Source organism: Meleagris gallopavo, chromosome 31 (assembly GCF_905368555.1).
Source record: "Meleagris gallopavo chromosome 31, MGAL_WU_HG_1.1, whole genome shotgun sequence".
Lineage (NCBI taxonomy): Eukaryota > Metazoa > Chordata > Aves > Galliformes > Phasianidae > Meleagris > Meleagris gallopavo.
Genome location: NC_139434.1, coordinates 1712896 through 1732314, shown reverse-complemented (window position 1 = coordinate 1732314; position 19419 = coordinate 1712896). Strand labels below are relative to the sequence as shown.

At 68.0% G+C, this 19419-nt stretch overlaps 2 protein-coding genes across 2 annotated transcripts; one reads left to right on the top strand and one right to left on the bottom strand.

Annotated features, from left to right (window-relative positions):
- Positions 1 to 209: 209 nt before the first annotated feature.
- On the top strand, positions 210 to 7827 carry TMBIM6 (transmembrane BAX inhibitor motif containing 6). The gene is made up of 9 exons (XM_085212127.1): positions 210 to 332; positions 1288 to 1391; positions 1481 to 1589; positions 3452 to 3572; positions 3703 to 3751; positions 4861 to 4958; positions 6777 to 6856; positions 6961 to 7061; positions 7748 to 7827. The coding sequence occupies exons 2-9, from the start codon at positions 1336 to 1338 to the stop codon at positions 7812 to 7814; spliced, it is 681 nt and encodes a 226-aa protein (XP_085068253.1). The 5' UTR covers positions 210 to 332; positions 1288 to 1335; the 3' UTR covers positions 7815 to 7827.
- Positions 7828 to 9143: 1316 nt separating this feature from the next.
- On the bottom strand, positions 9144 to 18804 carry NCKAP5L (NCK associated protein 5 like). The gene is given in 15 exon segments (XM_085212081.1): positions 9144 to 9323; positions 9326 to 9482; positions 9615 to 9724; positions 11739 to 11963; positions 11966 to 12004; positions 13309 to 13387; positions 13464 to 13572; positions 15308 to 16145; positions 16177 to 16720; positions 16811 to 16897; positions 16983 to 17102; positions 18016 to 18054; positions 18162 to 18230; positions 18408 to 18574; positions 18669 to 18804. Coding segments are annotated over 14 exon segments (2577 nt in total). The 5' UTR covers positions 18489 to 18574; positions 18669 to 18804; the 3' UTR covers positions 9144 to 9243.
- Between the last annotated feature and the right edge of the window lie 615 nt (positions 18805 to 19419).

Genomic DNA, 19419 nt, shown 5'->3' with positions numbered 1-19419 from the left:
GCCCGCTCCTCCAACGGCGCCGGCCGCCACCAGGGGGCGCAGCACAGAGACGCAGCCACTCTCGACTCGACGCCGATTGGTCCGCCTGAAGGTTGACGGCGACCAATCGGTACCGATGCTCCTGCGGAGCTCTGACCAACGGTAGCGCTCGGGCGCGGCTGCTCGCCAATAGACTGCGGAAGCGTCTCTTTTATCCCCGCCCCTCCCGGAGAAGGCGAACCAATGAGGTGAAGCGGAAGGCGGGACTTCGAGGCTCGCCCACCAATCGGCGGAGGGGGCGGAGCAGAGTGGGGAGCGTCGGAGGCCCGGACGGACGGCGGAGCGCCGCGCAGGTGAGGGGCGCGGGAGGGCGGGGAGCGGCGCCGAGGGCAGCCGCGAACGGCAACGACGAACCTCAACGGCGGCCCCGGGGGGCCTCGGAGCACCCAGAGCTCCTCCGGGCACCTCCTCGAACGGCCCCGCCCCCCCCCAGCCCTCCCCGGGGTCGCGGCCTAACGGGGGGCCGATCGCGGTGCAGGCCGCGCCCCGAAGGGGGGGAGGGGAAGGGAGGGGAGGGGAGGGGAGGGGAGGGGGGGGGAGGGGGGCGCTCTGAGGCTGCGGCGCTGCGCGGGGGGCGGGGCGGGGCCTGGGGTCAAAGGTCACCCTGAGGTACGGAGGGGTGGAGGGGTCAGAAATGCTGCGCGTCCTGTGGGGCGGGGCGGGAGGAACCCCCATAACCCCCATAACCCTGGGAGGAGCCCCCACAGCCCCGTAACCCCACAGCCCCATAACCGCACAGCCCCACAGCCCCATAACCCCACAGCCCCATAACCCTACAGCCCCATAACCCCACAACCCCATAACCGCACAGCCCCATAACCCCGTAACCCCACAGCCCCATAACCGCACAGCCCCACAGCCCCATAACCCCACAGCCCCATAACCCCACAGCCCCATAACCCCATAACCCCACAGCCCCATAACCGCACAACCCCATAACCGCACAGCCCCACAGCCCCATAACCCCACAGCCCCATAACCCCACAGCCCCATAACCCCACAGCTCTAGAAGGAGCCCCTCCAGCTCCCTCGGTCTCTACAGCCCCACAGCCCCCAGAACCCCTCATAACCCCCCATAACCCCACACTCCCCACATCACCACACCCCCCATAACCCCCACACAACCCCACACCCCTCAGAACCTACCATAACCCCACAACCCCACACCCCCCATAGCCCCTCACAACCCCACACCCCCCATAGCCCCCCACAGCCCCATAGCAGCCCACCCTCTGCTCCACCCCACAGACGTTGCCCCATTCCCGGCCCTTTTTGCCCCGTCTCTCTTTGGGCGCAATGAACGTCTTTGACCGCAGCATCAACTTCGATGCCCTCTTCAAGTTCTCCCATATGTGAGTAACTCTCGGGGTGGGAGGGGTGCTGTGTGTGGCCCCCCCCCATCCCTCCTGACCCCCCCACGTCGTCCCCCCCCCCCCCGCAGCTCAGCCTCCACCCAGGAGCACCTGAAGAGGGTCTATGGCAGCTTTGCTCTCTGCATGCTGCTGGCTGCCGTGGGGGCGTACGTCAATGTGGTCACCCACCTGTTCCAGGTATGGCTGGGGGGTGGCTGCCCCCCCCCTCGGGGTGCTGGGTTGCTGTCAACCCCCCCCCCTTCCCTGCCACCCCCCCCCCCCGTATCCCTGTGACACCCCCCCCATGTTTCTGGGATCCCTCCTATGTCCCTGTGACCCCCCCATATCTCTTGTGACACCCCGATATTCCTGTTACCCCCCCGTGTCCTCCCCCATACCCCTGCGCCCCCCCCATGTCCCTGTGCCCCCCCATATCTCCGTGACCCCCCTGTGCCCCCCATGTCCCTGCGCCCCCCCATATCTCCGTGACCCCCCTGCGCCCCCCCATGTCCCTGTGCCCCCCCCATGTCCCTGCGCCCCCCCCATGTCCCTGTGCCCCCCCATATCTCCGTGACCCCCCTGTGCCCCCCCCATGTCCCTGTGCCCCCCCATATCTCTGTGCCCCCCCTCGCCCCCCCATGTCCCTGTGCCCCCCCATGTCCCTGTGCCCCCCCATATCTCCGTGACCCCCCTGCGCCCCCCCCATGTCCCTGCGCCCCCCCCATGTCCCTGTGCCCCCCCATATCTCCGTGACCCCCCTGCGCCCCCCCATATCCCTGTGCCCCCCCATATCTCCGTGACCCCCCTGTGCCCCCCCATATCCCTGTGCCCCCCCATATCTCCGTGACCCCCCTGTGCCCCCCCATATCCCTGTGCCCCCCCATATCTCCGTGACCCCCCTGTGCCCCCCCCATGTCCCTGTGCCCCCCCATATCTCCGTGACCCCCCTGCGCCCCCCCATACCCCTGTGCCCCCCCGTATCTCCGTGACCCCCCTGCGCCCCCCCATACCCCTGTGCCCCCCCCACATCTCTGTGATCCTCCCTAAGTCGCCATGACCCCCCCATCCCTGTGCCCCCCCCATATCGCTTCTGACCCCCCCCCCACATCCCGGTTACTCCTTCCTGTGGCTCTGTACCCCCCCAATCCCTGTGACCCCCCCCCCCCCATATTCCTGTGCCCCCCCGTATCGCTTCTGACCCCCCCCACACCCATTCCTGTGCCCCCCCGCAACACCCCCCACACCCACGTGCTGCCCTGTGTGCCCCCAGTCCGTGACCCCCCCATATCCCCATAACCCCCCCGATGTCTTTGTGACCCCCCCACATCCCTGTGCCCCCCCGTGTCCCTGTGCCCCCCCATATCCTTGTGACCCCCCCATTTGTGCTCCCCATCCCTGTGCCCCCCCATATCCCCGTGACCCCCTCGTGCCCCCACAACCTCCCTCTGCCCCCCATATCCCCGTGCCCCCCCATATCTTCATGCCCCCCCATTTCTGTGCCCCCCCATATCCCCGTGCCCCCCCCATATCCCCGTGCCCCCCCCATTTCTGTGCCCCCCCACCTCCCTCTGCCCCCCATATCCCCGTGCCCCCCCCATTTCTGTGCCCCCCCACCTCCCTCTGCCCCCCATATCCCCGTGCCCCCCCCATATCCTCATGCCCCCCCATCTCTGTGCCCCCCCATCTCTGTGCCCCCCATATCCCCGTGCCCCCCCACCTCCCTCTGCCCCCCACCTCCCTCTGCCCCCCATATCCTCATGCCCCCCCATCTCTGTGCCCCCCCACCTCCCTCTGCCCCCCATATCCCCGTGCCCCCCCATATCTTCATGCCCCCCCATCTCTGTGCCCCCCCCATCTCTGTGCCCCCCCCATCTCTGTGCCCCCCCATCTCTGTGCCCCCCCATATCCCCCCTCCCCTCCCATTCCCCTGCCTCCCCCCGTATCCCCACGACCCTCCCGTATCCCCGTCCCCCCCCGTCCCCCACCCTCCCTGCCCCCCCCTTTTGTCCCTTGGGGTGGGGGCTGCTCCGTGACCCCCCCCCTTGCCGCCCCCCCCTCAGTTCAGCCTGCTGAGCGGCCTGGGTTCCCTGGGGCTGATGCTGTGGCTGACGGCGACGCCGCACAGCAGAGAGACGGAGCAGCAGCGGCTGGCGATGCTGGGGGGCTTCGCCTTCCTCACAGGTATGGGGGTCCCCAAAAAAAAAAGGGGGGGGCACTGCCCACCCCCCAAAATCCTCCGCTCCTCTGCCCCTCCCCCCCCCCGTGTGATGGGGGGCAGAGGAGGTCCTCACGCTGCGCTCTGTGCTTCCAGGCATCAACCTGGGGCCCCTCCTGCAGATGTGCATCGCCATCAACCCCAGGTAGGGGTCCCCCCCCCATTGCCCCACAGAGCCCCCCACCACCCCATAGAGCCCCCCACCACCCCACAGAGCTGCCTACCACCCCACAGAGCCCCCCACCACCCCATAGAGCTGCCTGACCCCCCCACAGAGCCCCCATTGCCCCATAGAGCCCCTGACCCCCCCACAGAGCCCCCGTTGCCCCACAGAGCCCCCTACCACCCCATAGAGCCCCTCACCCCCCCACAGAGCCCCCTGACCACCCCACAGAGCCCCCATTGCCCCACAGAGCCCCCCACCATCCCACAGAGCTGCCTGACCACCCCACAGAGCCCCCTGACCACCCCATAGACCCCCTGCCCACCTCACAGAGCCCCCATTGCCCCACAGAGCCCCCTGACCACCCCACAGAGCCCGCTGACCCCCCCACAGAGCCTCCATTGCCCCACAGAGCCCCCCACCACCACCCACAGAGCCCCCCACCACCCCACAGAGCCCCTAATCACCCCACAGAACCCTCACTGCCCCATAGAGCTCCTGACCCCCCCCATAGAGCTCCTGACCCCCCCACAGAGTCCCCACTGCCCTATAAAGCTCCTGACCCTCACACAGGGCCCCACCACCACCCCATAGAAACCCCCACCACCCCATAGAGTCCTTGAACCCCCCACAGAGCCCCCAACCGCCCCATAGAAAGCTCCACCGCCCCATAGAACCCCCTGACCACCCCACAGAGCTCCCCACCCCCCATAGAGCCCCTGACCCCCCCACAGAACCCCCCACAATCCCACAGAGCTGCTGAACCCCACACAGGCCCCCCCACCGTCCCATAGAGTCCTTGACCCCCCCCACAGAGCCCCGCACCGCCCCATAGAAACCTCCACTGCCCCATAGAACCTCCTGACCACCCCACAGAGCCCCTGACCCCCCCACAGAGCCCCCCACTGCCCCGTAGAACCCCCCAACCACCCCATAGAGTCCCCTGACCCCCCCCACAGAACTCCCCACAATCCCACAGAGTTGCTGAACCCCACACAGGCCCCCCCACCGCCCCATAGAGTCCTTGACCCCCCCACAGAGCCCCCCACCGCCCCACAGAGCCCCCCCTGACCGCCCCCCCTCTCCCCCAGCCTCATCCCCACCGCCTTCCTGGGCACGGCCGCCATCTTCGGCTGCTTCTCGCTCAGTGCTCTCTACGCCCGGCGCCGCAGTTTTCTCTACCTGGGAGGTGAGGGTGCCCCAAAAAGGGGCTGGGATACCCCAAAAGGGGCTGGGATACCCCGAAAGGGGCTGGATACCCCCCAAAGGGGGCTGGGTACCCCACAAAGGGGCTGGGATACCCCAAAATGGGGCTGGGTACCCCAAAAGGGGGTGGGATACCCCAAAAGGGGGCTGGATACCCCAAAAGGGGCTGGGTTACCACACAGAGGGACTGGGTACCCAAAAGGGGGCTGGGATACCCCAAAAGGGGCTGGGATACCCAAAAGGGGCTGGGTATCCCAAAAGGGGGCTGGATACCCCAAAAGGGGGCTGGGATACCCACAAAGGGGCTGGGATACCCCAAAAGGGGGCTGGGTACCCCACAAGAGGCTGGGTACCCCACAGAGGGGTTGGGATACCCCAAAAGGGGGCTGGGTATCCCACAAAGGGGCTGGGATACCCCAAAAGGGGGCTGGGATACCCCACAAAGGGGTTGGTGGGATGGAGGTGTCCCACAATGGAGGGATGAGGTGCCCCAAAAGGGGTTGGAGTGCCCCCATAAGGGTCTGGGTGCCCCACATAGGGAGGTGCCCATGGGGTCGGTGCCCTCATAGAGGTTGGAGGTGCCCCCATAAGTGTCAGGTGCCCCACAGGGTCAGGGTGCCCCACAAAGGGTCGGGGTGCCCCATAGAACAGGTGCCATAGGGGTCAGGGTGCCCCCCTAGAGATCAGGGTGTCCATAGGATCGGGTGCCCCCATAGGGGTCAGGGTGCCCCACAAAGGGGTCGGGTGCCCCAATAGGATCAGGGTGCCCCCAACAGGGTCAGGGTGCCCCATAGGTCGAGGTGCCCCACTGGTCAGGGTGCCCCTAGAGGTTGGAGTGCCCCCACAGGTCAGGGTCCCCACAGGGGTTGGGTGCCCCACTGGGTCAGGGTGCCCTCCTAGAGGTTGGGATGCCCCCAAAGGGGGGTGGGATACCCCACAGGAGTCAGGGATGCCCCATAGGGGATCGGGTGGGGTCAGGGTGCCCACAGGGTTGGAGGTGTCCCATGGAGGGGATCAGGTGCCCCATAAGGGGTCGGGGTGCCCCCATAGAGGTCAGGGTGCCCCACAGGGGTCAGGGTGCCCCACAGGGGTTGGAGGTGCCCCCATAGGGATCAGGGTGCCCCCCAAGAGGTCAGGGTGCCCCCATAGGGGTTGGGGTGCCCCACTGGGTCAGGGTGCCCCCTAGAGGTTGGAGGTGCCCCCGTAAGGGTCAGGGTGCCCCACAGGAGTCAGGGTGCCCCACAGGAGTCAGGGTGCCCCATAGGGGTCGGGTGCCCCACAGGGTCAGGGTGCCCACAGGGTCAGGGTGCCCCCTAGAGGTCAGGGTGCCCCACAGAGGTTGGGGTGCCCCATAGGTATCAGGTGCCCCAAGAGGGTCAGGGTGCCCCACAGGGGTCGGGGTGCCCCACTGGGTCAGGGTGCCCCCTAGAGGTTGGAGGTGCCCTCGTAAGGGTCAGGTGCCTCCACAGGGATCAGGGTGCCCCCGTAGGGGTCATGGTGCCCCAAAAGGGGTCAGGGTGCCCCCCTAGAGGTCAGGTGCCCCATAGGACAGGGTGCCCCATAGGGGTCAGGGTGCCCCATAGGAATCAGGGTGCCCCATAGGGGTCGGGGTGCCCCCCTAGAGGTCAGGGTGCCCCACAGAGGTCAGGGTGCCCCATAGGTGTCAGGGTGCCCCACTGGGTCAGGGTGCCCCACAGGGGTCGGGGTGCCCCACTGGGTCAGGGTGCCCCCTAGAGGTTGGAGGTGCCTCCCTAGAGGTCAGGGTGCCCCACAGGGCTGCTCTCACTGCCGCCCCCCGCAGGTTTCCTGCTCTCTGGTCTCACCCTGCTGCTGCTCTCCTCCCTGCTCAATGCGCTGCTGGGCTCCGTCTGGCTCCTCACGGTGGGTGCTGCACCCAGCTCCCCCCAGGACCCCCTGGGAGGGGTGTGGGTGGGTGGGGGGCGTCCCCGTCTGACCCCCCCCCCCCCAAATTGCCCTCCCTGCAGGCCAACCTCTACGTGGGGCTGATGCTGATGTGCGGCTTCGTGCTGTTCGACACCCAGCTGATCATTGAGAAGGCGGAGAGCGGGGGTAAGGATTACATCTGGTGGGTGGGGTGGGGCGCTATGGGGCGCTGTGGGGTGGGTTAGGGGTGCTATGGGGTGGGTTGGAGTGGGTTTGCGGTGCTATGAGGCACTATGGGGTGGGGTTGGGGTGCTATGGGGTGGGGTTGGGGTGGGTTTGGGGCGCTATGGGGTGGGGTTGGGGTGGGTTAGGGGCGCTATGGGGCGCTGTGGGGTGGGTTAGGGGTGGGTTTGGGGTGCTATGAGGCACTATGGGGTGGGGTTGGGGAAGGGGTGGGGTGCAATTGGGTACTATGGGACGGTATGGGGTGGGATTGGGGTGCTGTGGGGTGGGTTGGGGTGCTATGGGGTGGGGTTGGAGTGGGTTTGGTGTGCTGTGGGGCGCTGTGGGGTGGGTTTGGGGTGGTTTGGGGCGCTTTGGGGTGGATTTGGGGCGCTGTGGGGTGGGTTTGGGGTGGATTTGGGGCGCTTTGGGTATTATGGGATGCTGTGGGGTGGTTTGGGTGGATTTGGGGCGCTGTGGGGTGGTTTGGGGTGGGTTTGGGGCGCTGTGGTGTGGGTTAGGGATTTGGGGCGCTGTGGGGTGGGTTTGGGTGGATTTGGGGCGCTGTGGGGTGGGTTAGGGGTGGATTTGGGGCGCTGTGGGGTGGGTTAGGGGTGGATTTGGGGCGCTGTGGGGTGGGATGAGCGCCGTGCTGTGACCCCGCAGGCACTGCGTGGATCTTTTCCTGGATTTCGTCAACATCTTCCGAGAGCTGCTGATGATCCTGGGGTGAACGAGGTGGGGGGTTATGGGGTGGGGGGTTATGGGGTGGGAGGGTTATGGGATGGGGGTTATGGGTAGGAGGGGTTATGGGATGGGGGTTATGGGGTGGGGGGTGGTTATGGGGTGGGGGGATTATGGGATGGGGGGGTTATGGGGTAGGAGGGGTTATGGGGTGGGGGGTTATGGGGTGGGGGTTATGGTGGGAGGGTTATGGGGTGGGGGGGTTATGGGGTGGGGGTTATGGGGTGGGGGGGTTATGGGGTGGGGGTTATGGGGTGGGGGGGTTATGGGGTGGGGGAGAGAATTATAGGGTGTGGGATGCACTTATGGGATGGGGAGGTGGGGAGAGGACTGCGGGCCGGGGCTGGGTTATGGGATGGGTACCAGGGTTATGGGGTGGAGAGTGGTGTTGTAGGGTGGGGGGGAAGGGGTGATAGGATGGGGGAGAGGATTAAGGGCTGGGGGTTTGGGGGGGGGGGGGCAGCACTGACAGCCGCCTCCCCCCAGCAGAACAAGAAGAAGGAGAAGAAGTGAAGCCGCTCCGGGGCGAAGTGGAGCTGCCCCCCCCCCCAATCCCCCCCCCCCAACCGCCCCCCCGATCCCAAAACCCCCCCGTCCCCCCCCCGGTTCATTAAAGGCTGCTTTGCTGCCCCCCCAGCAGCCCGGACGCTTTGGCACCTCGTGGCTCCTTTCCCCCCCCCACCCCCCCCCATAGGTTTCCCCCATTGATGCCCCACAGATCTGCTGGCGCTCCGCAGCCCCCCCCCCTCAAATTCCCCAGGTTGGGGGGTGGTGATGACGGCGGGGGGGGGGGAGAGAGGGGGGGGTCCGCCCTCTTTGACCCCCCCCCCACCCACAAAGGGGACTGGGGGGGTTTGGGGGGGGGTTGGGACCCCCTTCTGCCCCACAGAGCCCCTCCTTTAGCACCAGTGCCAAGCAGAGCAGCGCCCGGCAGATCTGACTGTAATTAATTAATTAACCTCCCCCCCCCCTCCCGTAATTAACACCACCCCCCCTTCCCCCCCCCCTCCCTTCCCCCCCCCGTGGGAGCGGTGATGGCTGCAGGGCCGTCATTCTTTGTACACCGGAATGATTCAATAAAACGCTCAAATTGAAACCGTGCAGCAGCCGGGGGGGGGACGGACGGACGGACGGACGGACGGACGGACGGACAGACAGCGCCATTATAAATAAACGAGGGGGGGGGGGGGCGGCTTTATTGAGTTAAAAACGTGGAGGGGGGGGTGGGGGGGGGGGGCTGTACACTGCGATAGCACCATAAGAGAAAGGGGGGAGGTGGGGGGGGGGGGGGGGCACACAGCACCGGGACCCCCCCCCCACCCCACCCCCCCCCAACGGTGTGGGGTGAGGGGTGGAAGACGGCGTCGCACCCGATGGAAGAAAGTGGGGGGGGGGTCTTTGTTTGGGGGGGGGGGCGCTCAGCCCTGACTGCCGCAGGAGGACAGGCTGTCATACAGGGAATCGCTGAGCGACTCCGAATGCTCCAAGCCGGGGGGTCGCAGCCCCCCCCCCCCCGAGACCGAACCTCCGGGCTGCCCTCCTCCCCCACATCCGAAGCGCTGGGGGTGCGGCTGCTGCCGGCGCTCAGGGGGGGGGCAACGGCGGGGGGGGGGTCCGGAGACGCCCCGCGGCGGGGGGGTGGGCTGCAAACCGGACCCTGTTACGGAACGGGGGGGGGAGGGGAATAGATGGGATGGTGCCCACCGCCCCCCCCCCCCCGGATCGTTGCGGGTCACCATCCTCGGGTGTTACGGGGTGACCCCCCCGCCCCCCCCCCCCCCCCACTTACCCCCAGCCCCCCCGCGGTGCACAGGAAGGGATCCGCAGCCCCGCAGCCCCGGGCGTTGGGAAAAGTCCAATTCTTGCTCTGCTGCCCGCGGCGCGGCTTCACGGCATCGGCTGGGGGGGGGGGGAGGGGGGGGATGAATGCCGACCCCCCCACAGAACCCCCCCCACCCATCCCCCCCTCCGGGACCCCCAGAGGAGCCCCCTCCCCCTCCCCCCCCCCGATCACTGCCACCCCTTCCTGTTCCCCGCCCCCCCCGGGCCGCCCCCAGCATCAATGCCACCACCCAGAATCCCTCCCCCCCACCAAGGACCCCCCATGTCATTACCCCCAATGAGACCCCCCCCCCCAGCGCATGCCACCACCCAGAGACACCCCCCCCCAGGACCCCCCCATGGTCAATATTACCCCCAATGGAGACCCCCCCCCAGCGTCAATGCCACCAAACAGAGACCCCCCCCCCCACCCAAGGACCCCCCCCATGGTCAATATTGAGACCCCCAATCACCCCCAGAGACCCCCCCTCCCCCCAGCGTCAATGCCACCACCCAGACCCCCCCCCCCACCCAAGGACCCCCCCCATGGTCAATATTACCCCCAATGGAGACCCCCCCCCAGCGTCAATGCCACCACCCAGAGACCCCCCCCTCCCCCCAGGACCCCCCCCCATGGTCAATATTACTCCCCAATGAGACCCCCCCCCCCCCCCCCGGACCTCCCCCCCCCCAGCGTCAATGCCACCTCCTCGAGACCCCCCCCCAAACCCTGACCCCGCCCCCCCCCCCCCATGGTCACTGCCACCCCCTCATGTCGTCGTGTCCCCTCCCCCCCCACCTCCTGGAGACCCCCCCCCCCTCGGGGTCAGTACCACCCCCCAACAGAGACCCCCCCCATACCCCCCTCCCCAGGCATCCCCATTACCTGGGCTCACTTCCACCCTCCAACAGAGACCCCAACCCAGGGACCCCCCCGGGGTCAACACCACCCCCCAGGACCCCCCCCAAAGAGTCACTGCCCCCCCCCTTATAAAGACCCCCCACACACACACACACCCTGCGACCCCCCCCCCATAAGGCTCAGTCTCACCCCCCAACAGAGACCCCCCCCTCCCATATCTGGGCTGCCACCCCAATGGAGACCCCCCCACCCCCCCCCCCCCCCCAGGGTCACTTCCACTTCCCAATGGAGACCCCCCCCCCCGACCCCCCTAAGGCTCAGTCCCACCCTCTGGCAGAGACCCCCCCCCCATATCTGGGATGTCACCCTTAAAGACCCCCCCCCTCAGAGACCCCCCCCCATATCTGGGATGTCACCCTTAAAAGACCCCCCTCAGAGACCCCCCCCCAATCTGGAGTCACCTAAGACCCCCCCCAACCCCCCCCATATCTGGAGTCACCCTTAAAGACCCCCCTCAGACCCCCCCCCATATCTGGGATGTCACCCTTAAAAGACCCCCCCCTCAGAGACCCCCCCCCATATCTGGGATGTCACCCTTAAAGGACCCCCCCCTCAGAGACCCCCCCCATATCTGAGATGTCACCCTTAAAGGACCCCCCCCTCAGAGACCCCCCCCCCATATCTGAGATGTCACCCTTAAAGGACCCCCCCCCAGAGACCCCCCCCCATATCTGAGATGTCACCCTTAAAGGACCCCCCCCTCAGAGACCCCCCCCCATATCTGAGATGTCACCCTTAAAGACCCCCCCCCTCAGAGACCCCCCCCCCCCCCCTCAGAGACCCCCCCCCATATCTGGATGTCACCCTTAAAGGACCCCCCCCCTCAGAGACCCCCCCCCATATCTGGATGTCACCCTTAAAGGACCCCCCCCCCCCTCAGAGACCCCCCCCATATCTGGGATGTCACCCTTAAAGGACCCCCTCAGACCCCCCCCCCCCATATCTGGATGTCACCCTAAAGACCCCCCCTCAAGACCCCCCCCCCCCCCCCACATCTGGATGCACCCTAAAGACCCCCCCCTCAGAGCCCCCCCCCATCGGTCCCCAAACCCCCCCCCGACCTGGTCACACCCCCCCCCCCCCCCGAGCCCCACCAGGGTCACCGCCCCCCCCCCCCCCCCCAGCCCCCACCTCAGCACTGCCCCCCCGCCCCCCCCCCCCCACACCCACCCTGTGCCCCCCCCCGCAGCGCAGCGGTGCCGTGGGGCTCCGTGGGTCCGGTTCGCCGTTTCCCCATCAGCTCCTCCAGCCCTGGCAGCTCCCGTTCCAAAGTCCGGGCTTTGCGGGGGACTTTGGTGTTGGGGGGGGGCGGGGGGGGGGCGGGGGGGGCAGCGATCCCACGGGCTTTCGGGGCGTTTTTTATAGGGACCCCCCCATAATCCGGGGGGGGAAAGTCCCGATGCCGCTGTCCAGTGTGCGCGTCAGGGAGCTGCAGGCTGTAAGGTGGGGAGGGGGGTTGGGGACCCCCCCCATGTGAACCCCCCCACGACCCCCCCCAACACGACCTCCCCCCCCCCCCATATGGGACCCCAGCCATGAGCTCCCCTCACCTGTGGGACCCCTCCTTAAAGGGACCCCCGCTAAGGGACCCCCCCCAAAACACCACCATCTCCCACCCCCCTTAATGGACCCCCCCCTTAATGGGGACCCCCCCATAAAATCCCCCCTATATGAGACCCCCCCCCAATACGGGACTTCCATCCCTGCTACCCCCCCCCCCCATGAGACCCAAATGTGGGATCCCCATTCCACGAGAAACCCCCCCCCTTGAGCCCCTTCCCCCATGGGACCCCCCCCATAAGACCCCCCCCCCCGCAAAGGAATCCCCCCCAATACGGGATCCCAGCCATGAGACCCCCACCCCCACAATAATCCCCCCCCCCCAAGGAACTCCCCACCATAAGATCTCTTCACCCATGGGACCCCCCCTTTAATGAGACCCCCCCACAAAACCCCCCTTAATGGACCCCCTTTAATGAGACCCCCCCAAAACCCCCCTTAATGGACCCCCTTTAATGAGACCCCCACAAACCCCCCTTAATGGGCCCCTCTTTAATGAGACCCCCCCCAAAAACCAAAAACCCTTAATGAACCCCCTTTAATGAGACCCCCCCCCAAAACCCCCCTTAATGGACCCCCCTTTAATGAGACCCCCCCCAAAACCCCCCTTAATGGGCCCCTCTTTAATGAGACCCCCCCCCAAAAAAAACCCTTAATGAACCCCCTTTAATGAGACCCCCCCCCCAAAACCCCCCTTAATGGACCCCCCTTTAATGAGACCCCCCCCAAAACCCCCCTTAATGGACCCCCTTTAATGAGACCCCCCCCAAAGCCCCCCTTAATGGACCCCCTTTAATGAGACCCCCCCACAAAACCCCCTTAATTGGACCCCCCTTTAATGAGACCCCCCCCAAAATCCCCCTTAATGGACCCCCTTTAATGAGACCCCCCCCAAAAAAACCCTTAATGAACCCCCTTTAATGAGACCTCCCCCCAAAACCCCCCCTTAATGACCCCCCCACAAAACCCCCCTTAATGAGACCCCCCCAAAACCCCCCTTAATGGACGCCCCTTTAATGAGACCCCACTATAAAACCCCCCCTTTAACGTGACCCCCCCTTAACAAGACCCCCTACCCATGGAACCCCACCATGAAAGCCCCATATCGAACCCCCCCTCCCCGAGACCCTCCCCTATGAGACCCCCCCCCCACGAAGCCCCCCCCCCCGATTTTCCCCACCTGCAAAGTGCTGCAGCGGCCCCAGTTCAGATAAACGCTCATCCGGGTGCAGCTCCCCCCGCAGCCCCACACCGGGGACCTATGGGGCAGCAGCGCCGTCAGCGGGGTCAGCACCCCTGGGGGGGGGGGGCACAGGGGTGGGGGGGGGTCCTGACCTTGTGGGGGGGCTCCTGGCCGCCCCTCAGGTGCCCCACGATGCCGTTGCGGCACAGATCCCGTTTGTGCTCCAGGCGGCTCTCATAGGACGCGTCCTTCCCATCCACCCTATGGGGGGGGGGGGTCGTGAGACACCCCCGGGGGGGGGGCACCCCATGGAGGGGACACCCCCAGGCCCCGCAGCTGGAAGCCCCACCCCACCCCCGTGGGATCCCCACCCCCACCCCCACCCCACCCCCACCCCACGGTCTCCCCATCCAACCTCCATCCCACCCCACCCCACCCCCGTGGGATCCCCACCCCCACCCCAAGGTCTCCCCATCCAACCTCCATCCCACATTCATCCCACCCCCATCCCAACCCCACCCCATTGTCGTGGTATCCCCACGGTCTCCCCATCCAACCTCCATCCCCCCCCACCCCTGTGGGATCCCCACCCCCACCCCACCCCCACCCCAAGGTCTCCCCATCCAACCTCCATCCCCCCCCACCCCTGTGGGATCCCCACCCCCACCCCCACCCCACCCCCACCCCAAGGTCTCCCCATCCAACCTCCATCCCACCCCCACCCCACCCCCATCCCAACCCCACCCCATTGTCGTGGTATCCCCATGGTCTCCCCATCCAACCTCCATCCCACCCCACCCCGTGGGATCCCCACCCCCACCCCCACCTCCACCCCCACCCCAAGGTCTCCCCATCCAACCTCCATCCCACATTCATCCCACCCCCATGGGATCCCCACCCCCACCCCACCCCCACCCCAAGGTCTCCCCATCCAACCTCCATCCCACCCACCCCTGTGGGATCCCCACTGCATCCTCACCCCCCTCCCACCCCCACGCTTCCCCCACCCCACCCCATCCTCCTGGTGTCCCCACCCCAACGCTATCCCCATCCCAACCCCATATCCCCTCTCATGGTACCCCCACACCAACCCCATGGTATCCCCACTTTATCCTCATCCCTCCCCTGTGGTATCCCCATCCCAACCCCATTCCCACTGTATCCCATCTCCACCTCCGTCCCCATCCCCATGGTATCCCCAACCCCACGCCCCTTCCATCCTCAAGGTATCCCCATGGTATCCTCATCCCAACCCCATGGTAACCCCACGGTACCCCCATCGCATCCCATCCCCACCCCACCCCACCCCATCCCACCCCCATGATGTCCTCACCCCCACCCCACGGTACTCAGATTCCATTCCTATGGTATCCCCACTGCACCCTCCTGGTATCCCCACCCCCACCCCATGGTACCCACTGTATCCTCCCACCCATCCCTATGGTATCCCCACGATACCCCCATCCCAATCCCATCCCCATCCCCATCCCATCCCCTCCCATCCCCATCCCATCCCCATCCCATCCCCACCCCATCCTCATCCCCATCCCCATCCCACCCTCATCCCCATCCCATCCTCATCCTCATCCTGTCCCATCCCATCCCCATCCCATCCCCATCCCCTCCCCATCCCATCCCCACCCCATCCTCACCCCCATCCCATCCCATCTCATCCTCATCCCAATCCCATCCCCATCCCACCCTCATCCCCATCCCATCCTCATCCTCACCCCGTCCCATCCCATCCCCATCCCCGCCCCATCCCCACCCCACCCCACCCCATCCCCCCCATCCCCATCCCCACCCCATCCCCATCCCCCCCTCCATCCCCACCCCATCCCCACCCCATCCCCCTCCCCTCCCATCCCCACCCCACGGTACCCCCCTGCATCCTCCCACCCCTCCCCATGGTCCCCCCCCGTACCCCCACCCCACTGCCCTGCTATCCTTATGGCACCCCCATCCCACCCCCATCCCACCCCCCCACCCCCCGCACCTCTCCAGCAGTCTCTGCACGAACTCCCTCGCCGTTCCGTCCCGTCCCGCTCCGCGTCTCCGCGCCGCCCCTCCGCGCCCCTTCAGCTCCTCCCTCCCCGCGCTCCGCACCGCCGCCTCGTCCCGCACTCCGTCCCGCACTCCGTCCCGCACTCCGTCCCGCACTCCGTCCCGCAGCGCCCTCCTCAGATCCTCCGCCCGTTCCATCAGACGCGAAATATTCACCCCGTCCGTCTCCGTTTTTCTCCCCGCCGCCGTTTTCCCGTCCCTGCGCAGCGCTGCGGGCGCCCACTCCCCGCGGCCGCGCAATGCGGGCAATTTACTGCGGCGCAACCCGAGCCACCCGGCCAGCCCCCCCACGCCCCCCCCCCCGCTACCGCCGCCCCCCCCCCCGGGCCGCCCCTTGCCGTCCGTCCCCCCCCCCCCCTGCAACCTCAGTACGTTCTCCTCGATCCCTTTCATCACTTTCTCTTCGATGGCGGAATGCGCGCCCGCCTGGGGGGTCGCCGGGTCGGGGGCGGAGGGGACGGAGCCCGTAGGGGGGGGTCTGCACGGACCCCCGGCCCCGCCCCCCCCCGGAGCCGGCCGGACCCGCGGCCCCGCGGCCCCTCCGATGGGGTCGGGGGGTTTCGCGGCGCTGCGGCCGCTCCGCGTCGAGGGTCGCCCCGAGGGGCCGCAGGTTTTGTTCGGAGCCCCCGAACGTTCCTTGGGGGGGGGGGCGGAGGATTCGGGGGGTTTCTTACTGGGGCGGCGGCACTGCGAGGAGCCCACCGGGACGGAACGGCGGGAGGAGGGGGGGGACGAAGCCGCTCGGTCCGATGGGACGGAAGGGGGGGGCGGGGGGGGGTCGTAAGGGTGGGGGGGAGGGGCTGAGGGGTAAGCGTGGGGGGGGGGGGGGGGTCGAGCCGTAAGCGTGGGGTGGGGGGAGCGGGGCTGAGCCGTGAGAGGGGGGCTGGGGGGGCAGGGCTGAGCCGTAAGTGTGGGGCTGGGGGAAGTTGGGGCTCTCGGGGGGCGTTTCGGGGGGGCCGCTGCGGCAGGGGATGCGGGAGGCGCGGGGCAGCTGAGGGCTGAGGCGCAGCGCCGGGGGGGGTCCCGAGCCCGACCCCCCCTTCAGCCCTTTGGACGGGGACAGCAATGGGGCTGAGGGCATCCCCAGGTGGGGGGCGCAGCCGCCCTCGGGGCTCTCCTCCTCGTACAGCCCTAAATAGGGGGGAAGGGGGGGCTCGGGGGTGGGGGGGGCGGTGCGGGGGGGTCCCCCCAACAGAGGGTCCGTTTCCTCCTCCAATCGACGCAGCACTTCCAGGATCTGCGCCTTCTTCTTCAGGAACGGGGAGAGAGCATCCAGGGGGGGGGCGGCGGCGGGGCAGAGCGGGGGGCTGAGAGCGGTGCCCGATGGGGGTCCCAATGGGGTGACCTGCGGGGGGGGGGGGGGGGGTCACGGCCACATCACCCCACGGTACGGGGGGGGGCTGTGGGGTGACGCTGTGGGTCTGAAGTTACCCACCTGCGCTGGGGGGGCGCAGCAGCCGTGGGGCGGAGGGGCGGGTGGGCGCTCAGGGCTTCCGGGGGGGTCCGGGGACAGCGGGAGCAGCTGGAGGGGACACAGAGCCACGTGATGGCACTTGGGGGGGGGGCTTTGCCCCATCCCCCCCACACACACACACACACACACAGACCTGGGGTGGGGGTCCGGGCGGGGGCTGCAGGCGCTGCTGGCAGAGGTCGCTCAGCGCCCGGTTCTGCCGCTCCAGTTCTGCCACGCGCTTCTTCAGCTTCAGGCATTCCTCCCGCAGGTCCTGGGGGGCGATGGGGGGGTCAGCTTCAGTCCCATAGGCAGCCCCACAGAGCCTCGGCCCCACGGATGGACGCCCCACCCCCACCCCCACCCCCCCCCCCGGGACCCCCATCAACATCCCCAGGCATCCCTAAGCCCCCCCGCCCCACAGACGGACGTTCCTGGATACCCCAGAAACCAGCAGCCCTTTGCCCCCCCCCCTCCCAACCCCCCCGGGGACCCCAACCCCATTGACACCCAAAGTCCCACGGGATCCCCAGGTCTCCACCCCCGCCCCATGGACACCCCCAGCCCCACAGAGAGACACCCCTGGATGCCCCCAGCCCCAGGGATCTCCATCAGCACCCCCAGTGACCCCAACCCCACTGACATCCATCAGGACCCCCAGCCCCACAGACACCCCCCGGCCCCATGGGGGTCCCAGGGCCACCCCCAGCCCCATCAGCAACCCCAAAACATCGCCAACCCTAAATATAAGTACACCCCTACGGCCCCCCAGCCCCATGGGCAACCCCAGACACCCCCAGCCCCACAGGCAGACACCCGCAGCCCTGTGGGCAGCCCCCCCAGGGACCCCCATCAACACCCCCAGGGACCCCAGCCCCATATATTTACACACTCCTAGGGCCCCACAAATGGACACCCCCAGCCCCATGGACACCTGCTCCCCAGGACCCCCAGCCCCACAGGCGCCCCCCAAACCCATCGGGTTCTCAGGGCCCCCCCCAGCCCCATCAGCAACCCCAAAACGCCCCCAACCCCATATAGAAGTACACCCCTAAGGCCCCCCCAGCCCCATGGGCACCCCCTCAGGGTCCCCCATCAACACCCCCAGGGACCCCAGCCCCATGGGCATCCCCCCCCCCCCCCAACCCCCCAAACACCTCTAGTGACACCCCCGGCCCCCCCCCCACCTTCTGGTTGAGCAGCGCCTGCACCACGTGGTTGGCGACCTGACGGGCACAGCGGGTTGTGGGGGGGCCGCGGTTGGGACGGGGGGGAGGGGGGGGCAGCAGCCCTATAACCCCCCCCGTCCCCCCCCCCCCGCCCCATCCCGCACCTCATCCAAGCAGCGCTCGTACGTCTCCCGTTGGTTCTCATTGGCCTGAGCCAGCGCCGAGTTCTCCTCCTGGGGACACAGCGGGGGGGGCACCGGGGGGGGGGGGGAAGGGACCCCCATCTCATTTATAGCCCAGGAGGGAGGGGGGGGGGGGGGGTCACACATTGGAGGTGGGGGGGGGGGGCACAGAGCTCCGCAGCACCGACCGCAGCCCCCCCCTCAATTCCCCCCCACCCCCCCCCGTACCTCCAATTCCCGCAGCCTTTGCAGCAGTTCCCGGTTCGAGCCGCCCCCCCCCCCCGGAGCTTCGGTCACGCTCTCCGCCATAGCGGGGGACACGCGGGGCGGCGGACGGACGGACGGACGGACGGACGGACAAACGGACGCCCCCCCGCGGCTCAGCGCGGTGTCACCTGCAGTGGACAGCCGGGGCTGTGCGGGGGGGGCACGGAGAACGGGACCGCCGCCCCCCCCCCCATCCTCCCGGCGCGGACCCCCCCCACTCACCGGGCGCTCCGGCGGCGCGGCCATGGTTGGATGGGGAGGGGGGGGGGGTCCTGTGGTGACGTCACGGCCGCACCGGGATAGGCCCCGCCCCGCGTCCTATCGCCGCCAATCAGCGCCTGGGAAGGGAGGAGGGGATTGAGCTCTCTACCAATCGGTGATACGGAGGGGCGGGGAGTCCTGAGCGCTTCGCCAATAATCGCCCGGAGAGGATGGAGGGTTCTGCGCTCTCCGCCAATCAGCTCCAGGGAGGGGGCGGGACGTTTTGAGCTCTCCGCCAATCAGCTCGCGGGGCGGGGCGAACCCCTCCGTAATTTGGGGTTTTTGTCCCAAATTCGCGATTCCTGCCGCTTCCGGGGCGCGCGGCTCCTCCCCCCCCCCGACCGAGGGTCTCACCTCCCCCAACCCCCCGATAGGCCCCCCCACCCCACCCAGGGGCTCTGTGCCCCACGCAACCCCCCCACACCTCCCCCCCAATCTCCCCCCACTTCTCATCCCACCCCCCCACCTGCCCCCCCCATGACCCCCCATCTGTTCCCCCCCCGTCCCCCCCCCATATCATTCTCCTTTCCATATCTCCCCCCCCATCACCCCCCCTTCCCATCTCCCTCCCAATCTGCCCCCCCATGCGCCCCCCATCTCCCATCCCACCCCCCCATCCCCACCCCATATCTCCCCCCCTTCCCATCTCCCCATATCTGTGTCCCCCCCCCACATTCCCTCCCGTCTCCCCCCCTTCTATCTGCCCCCCCCC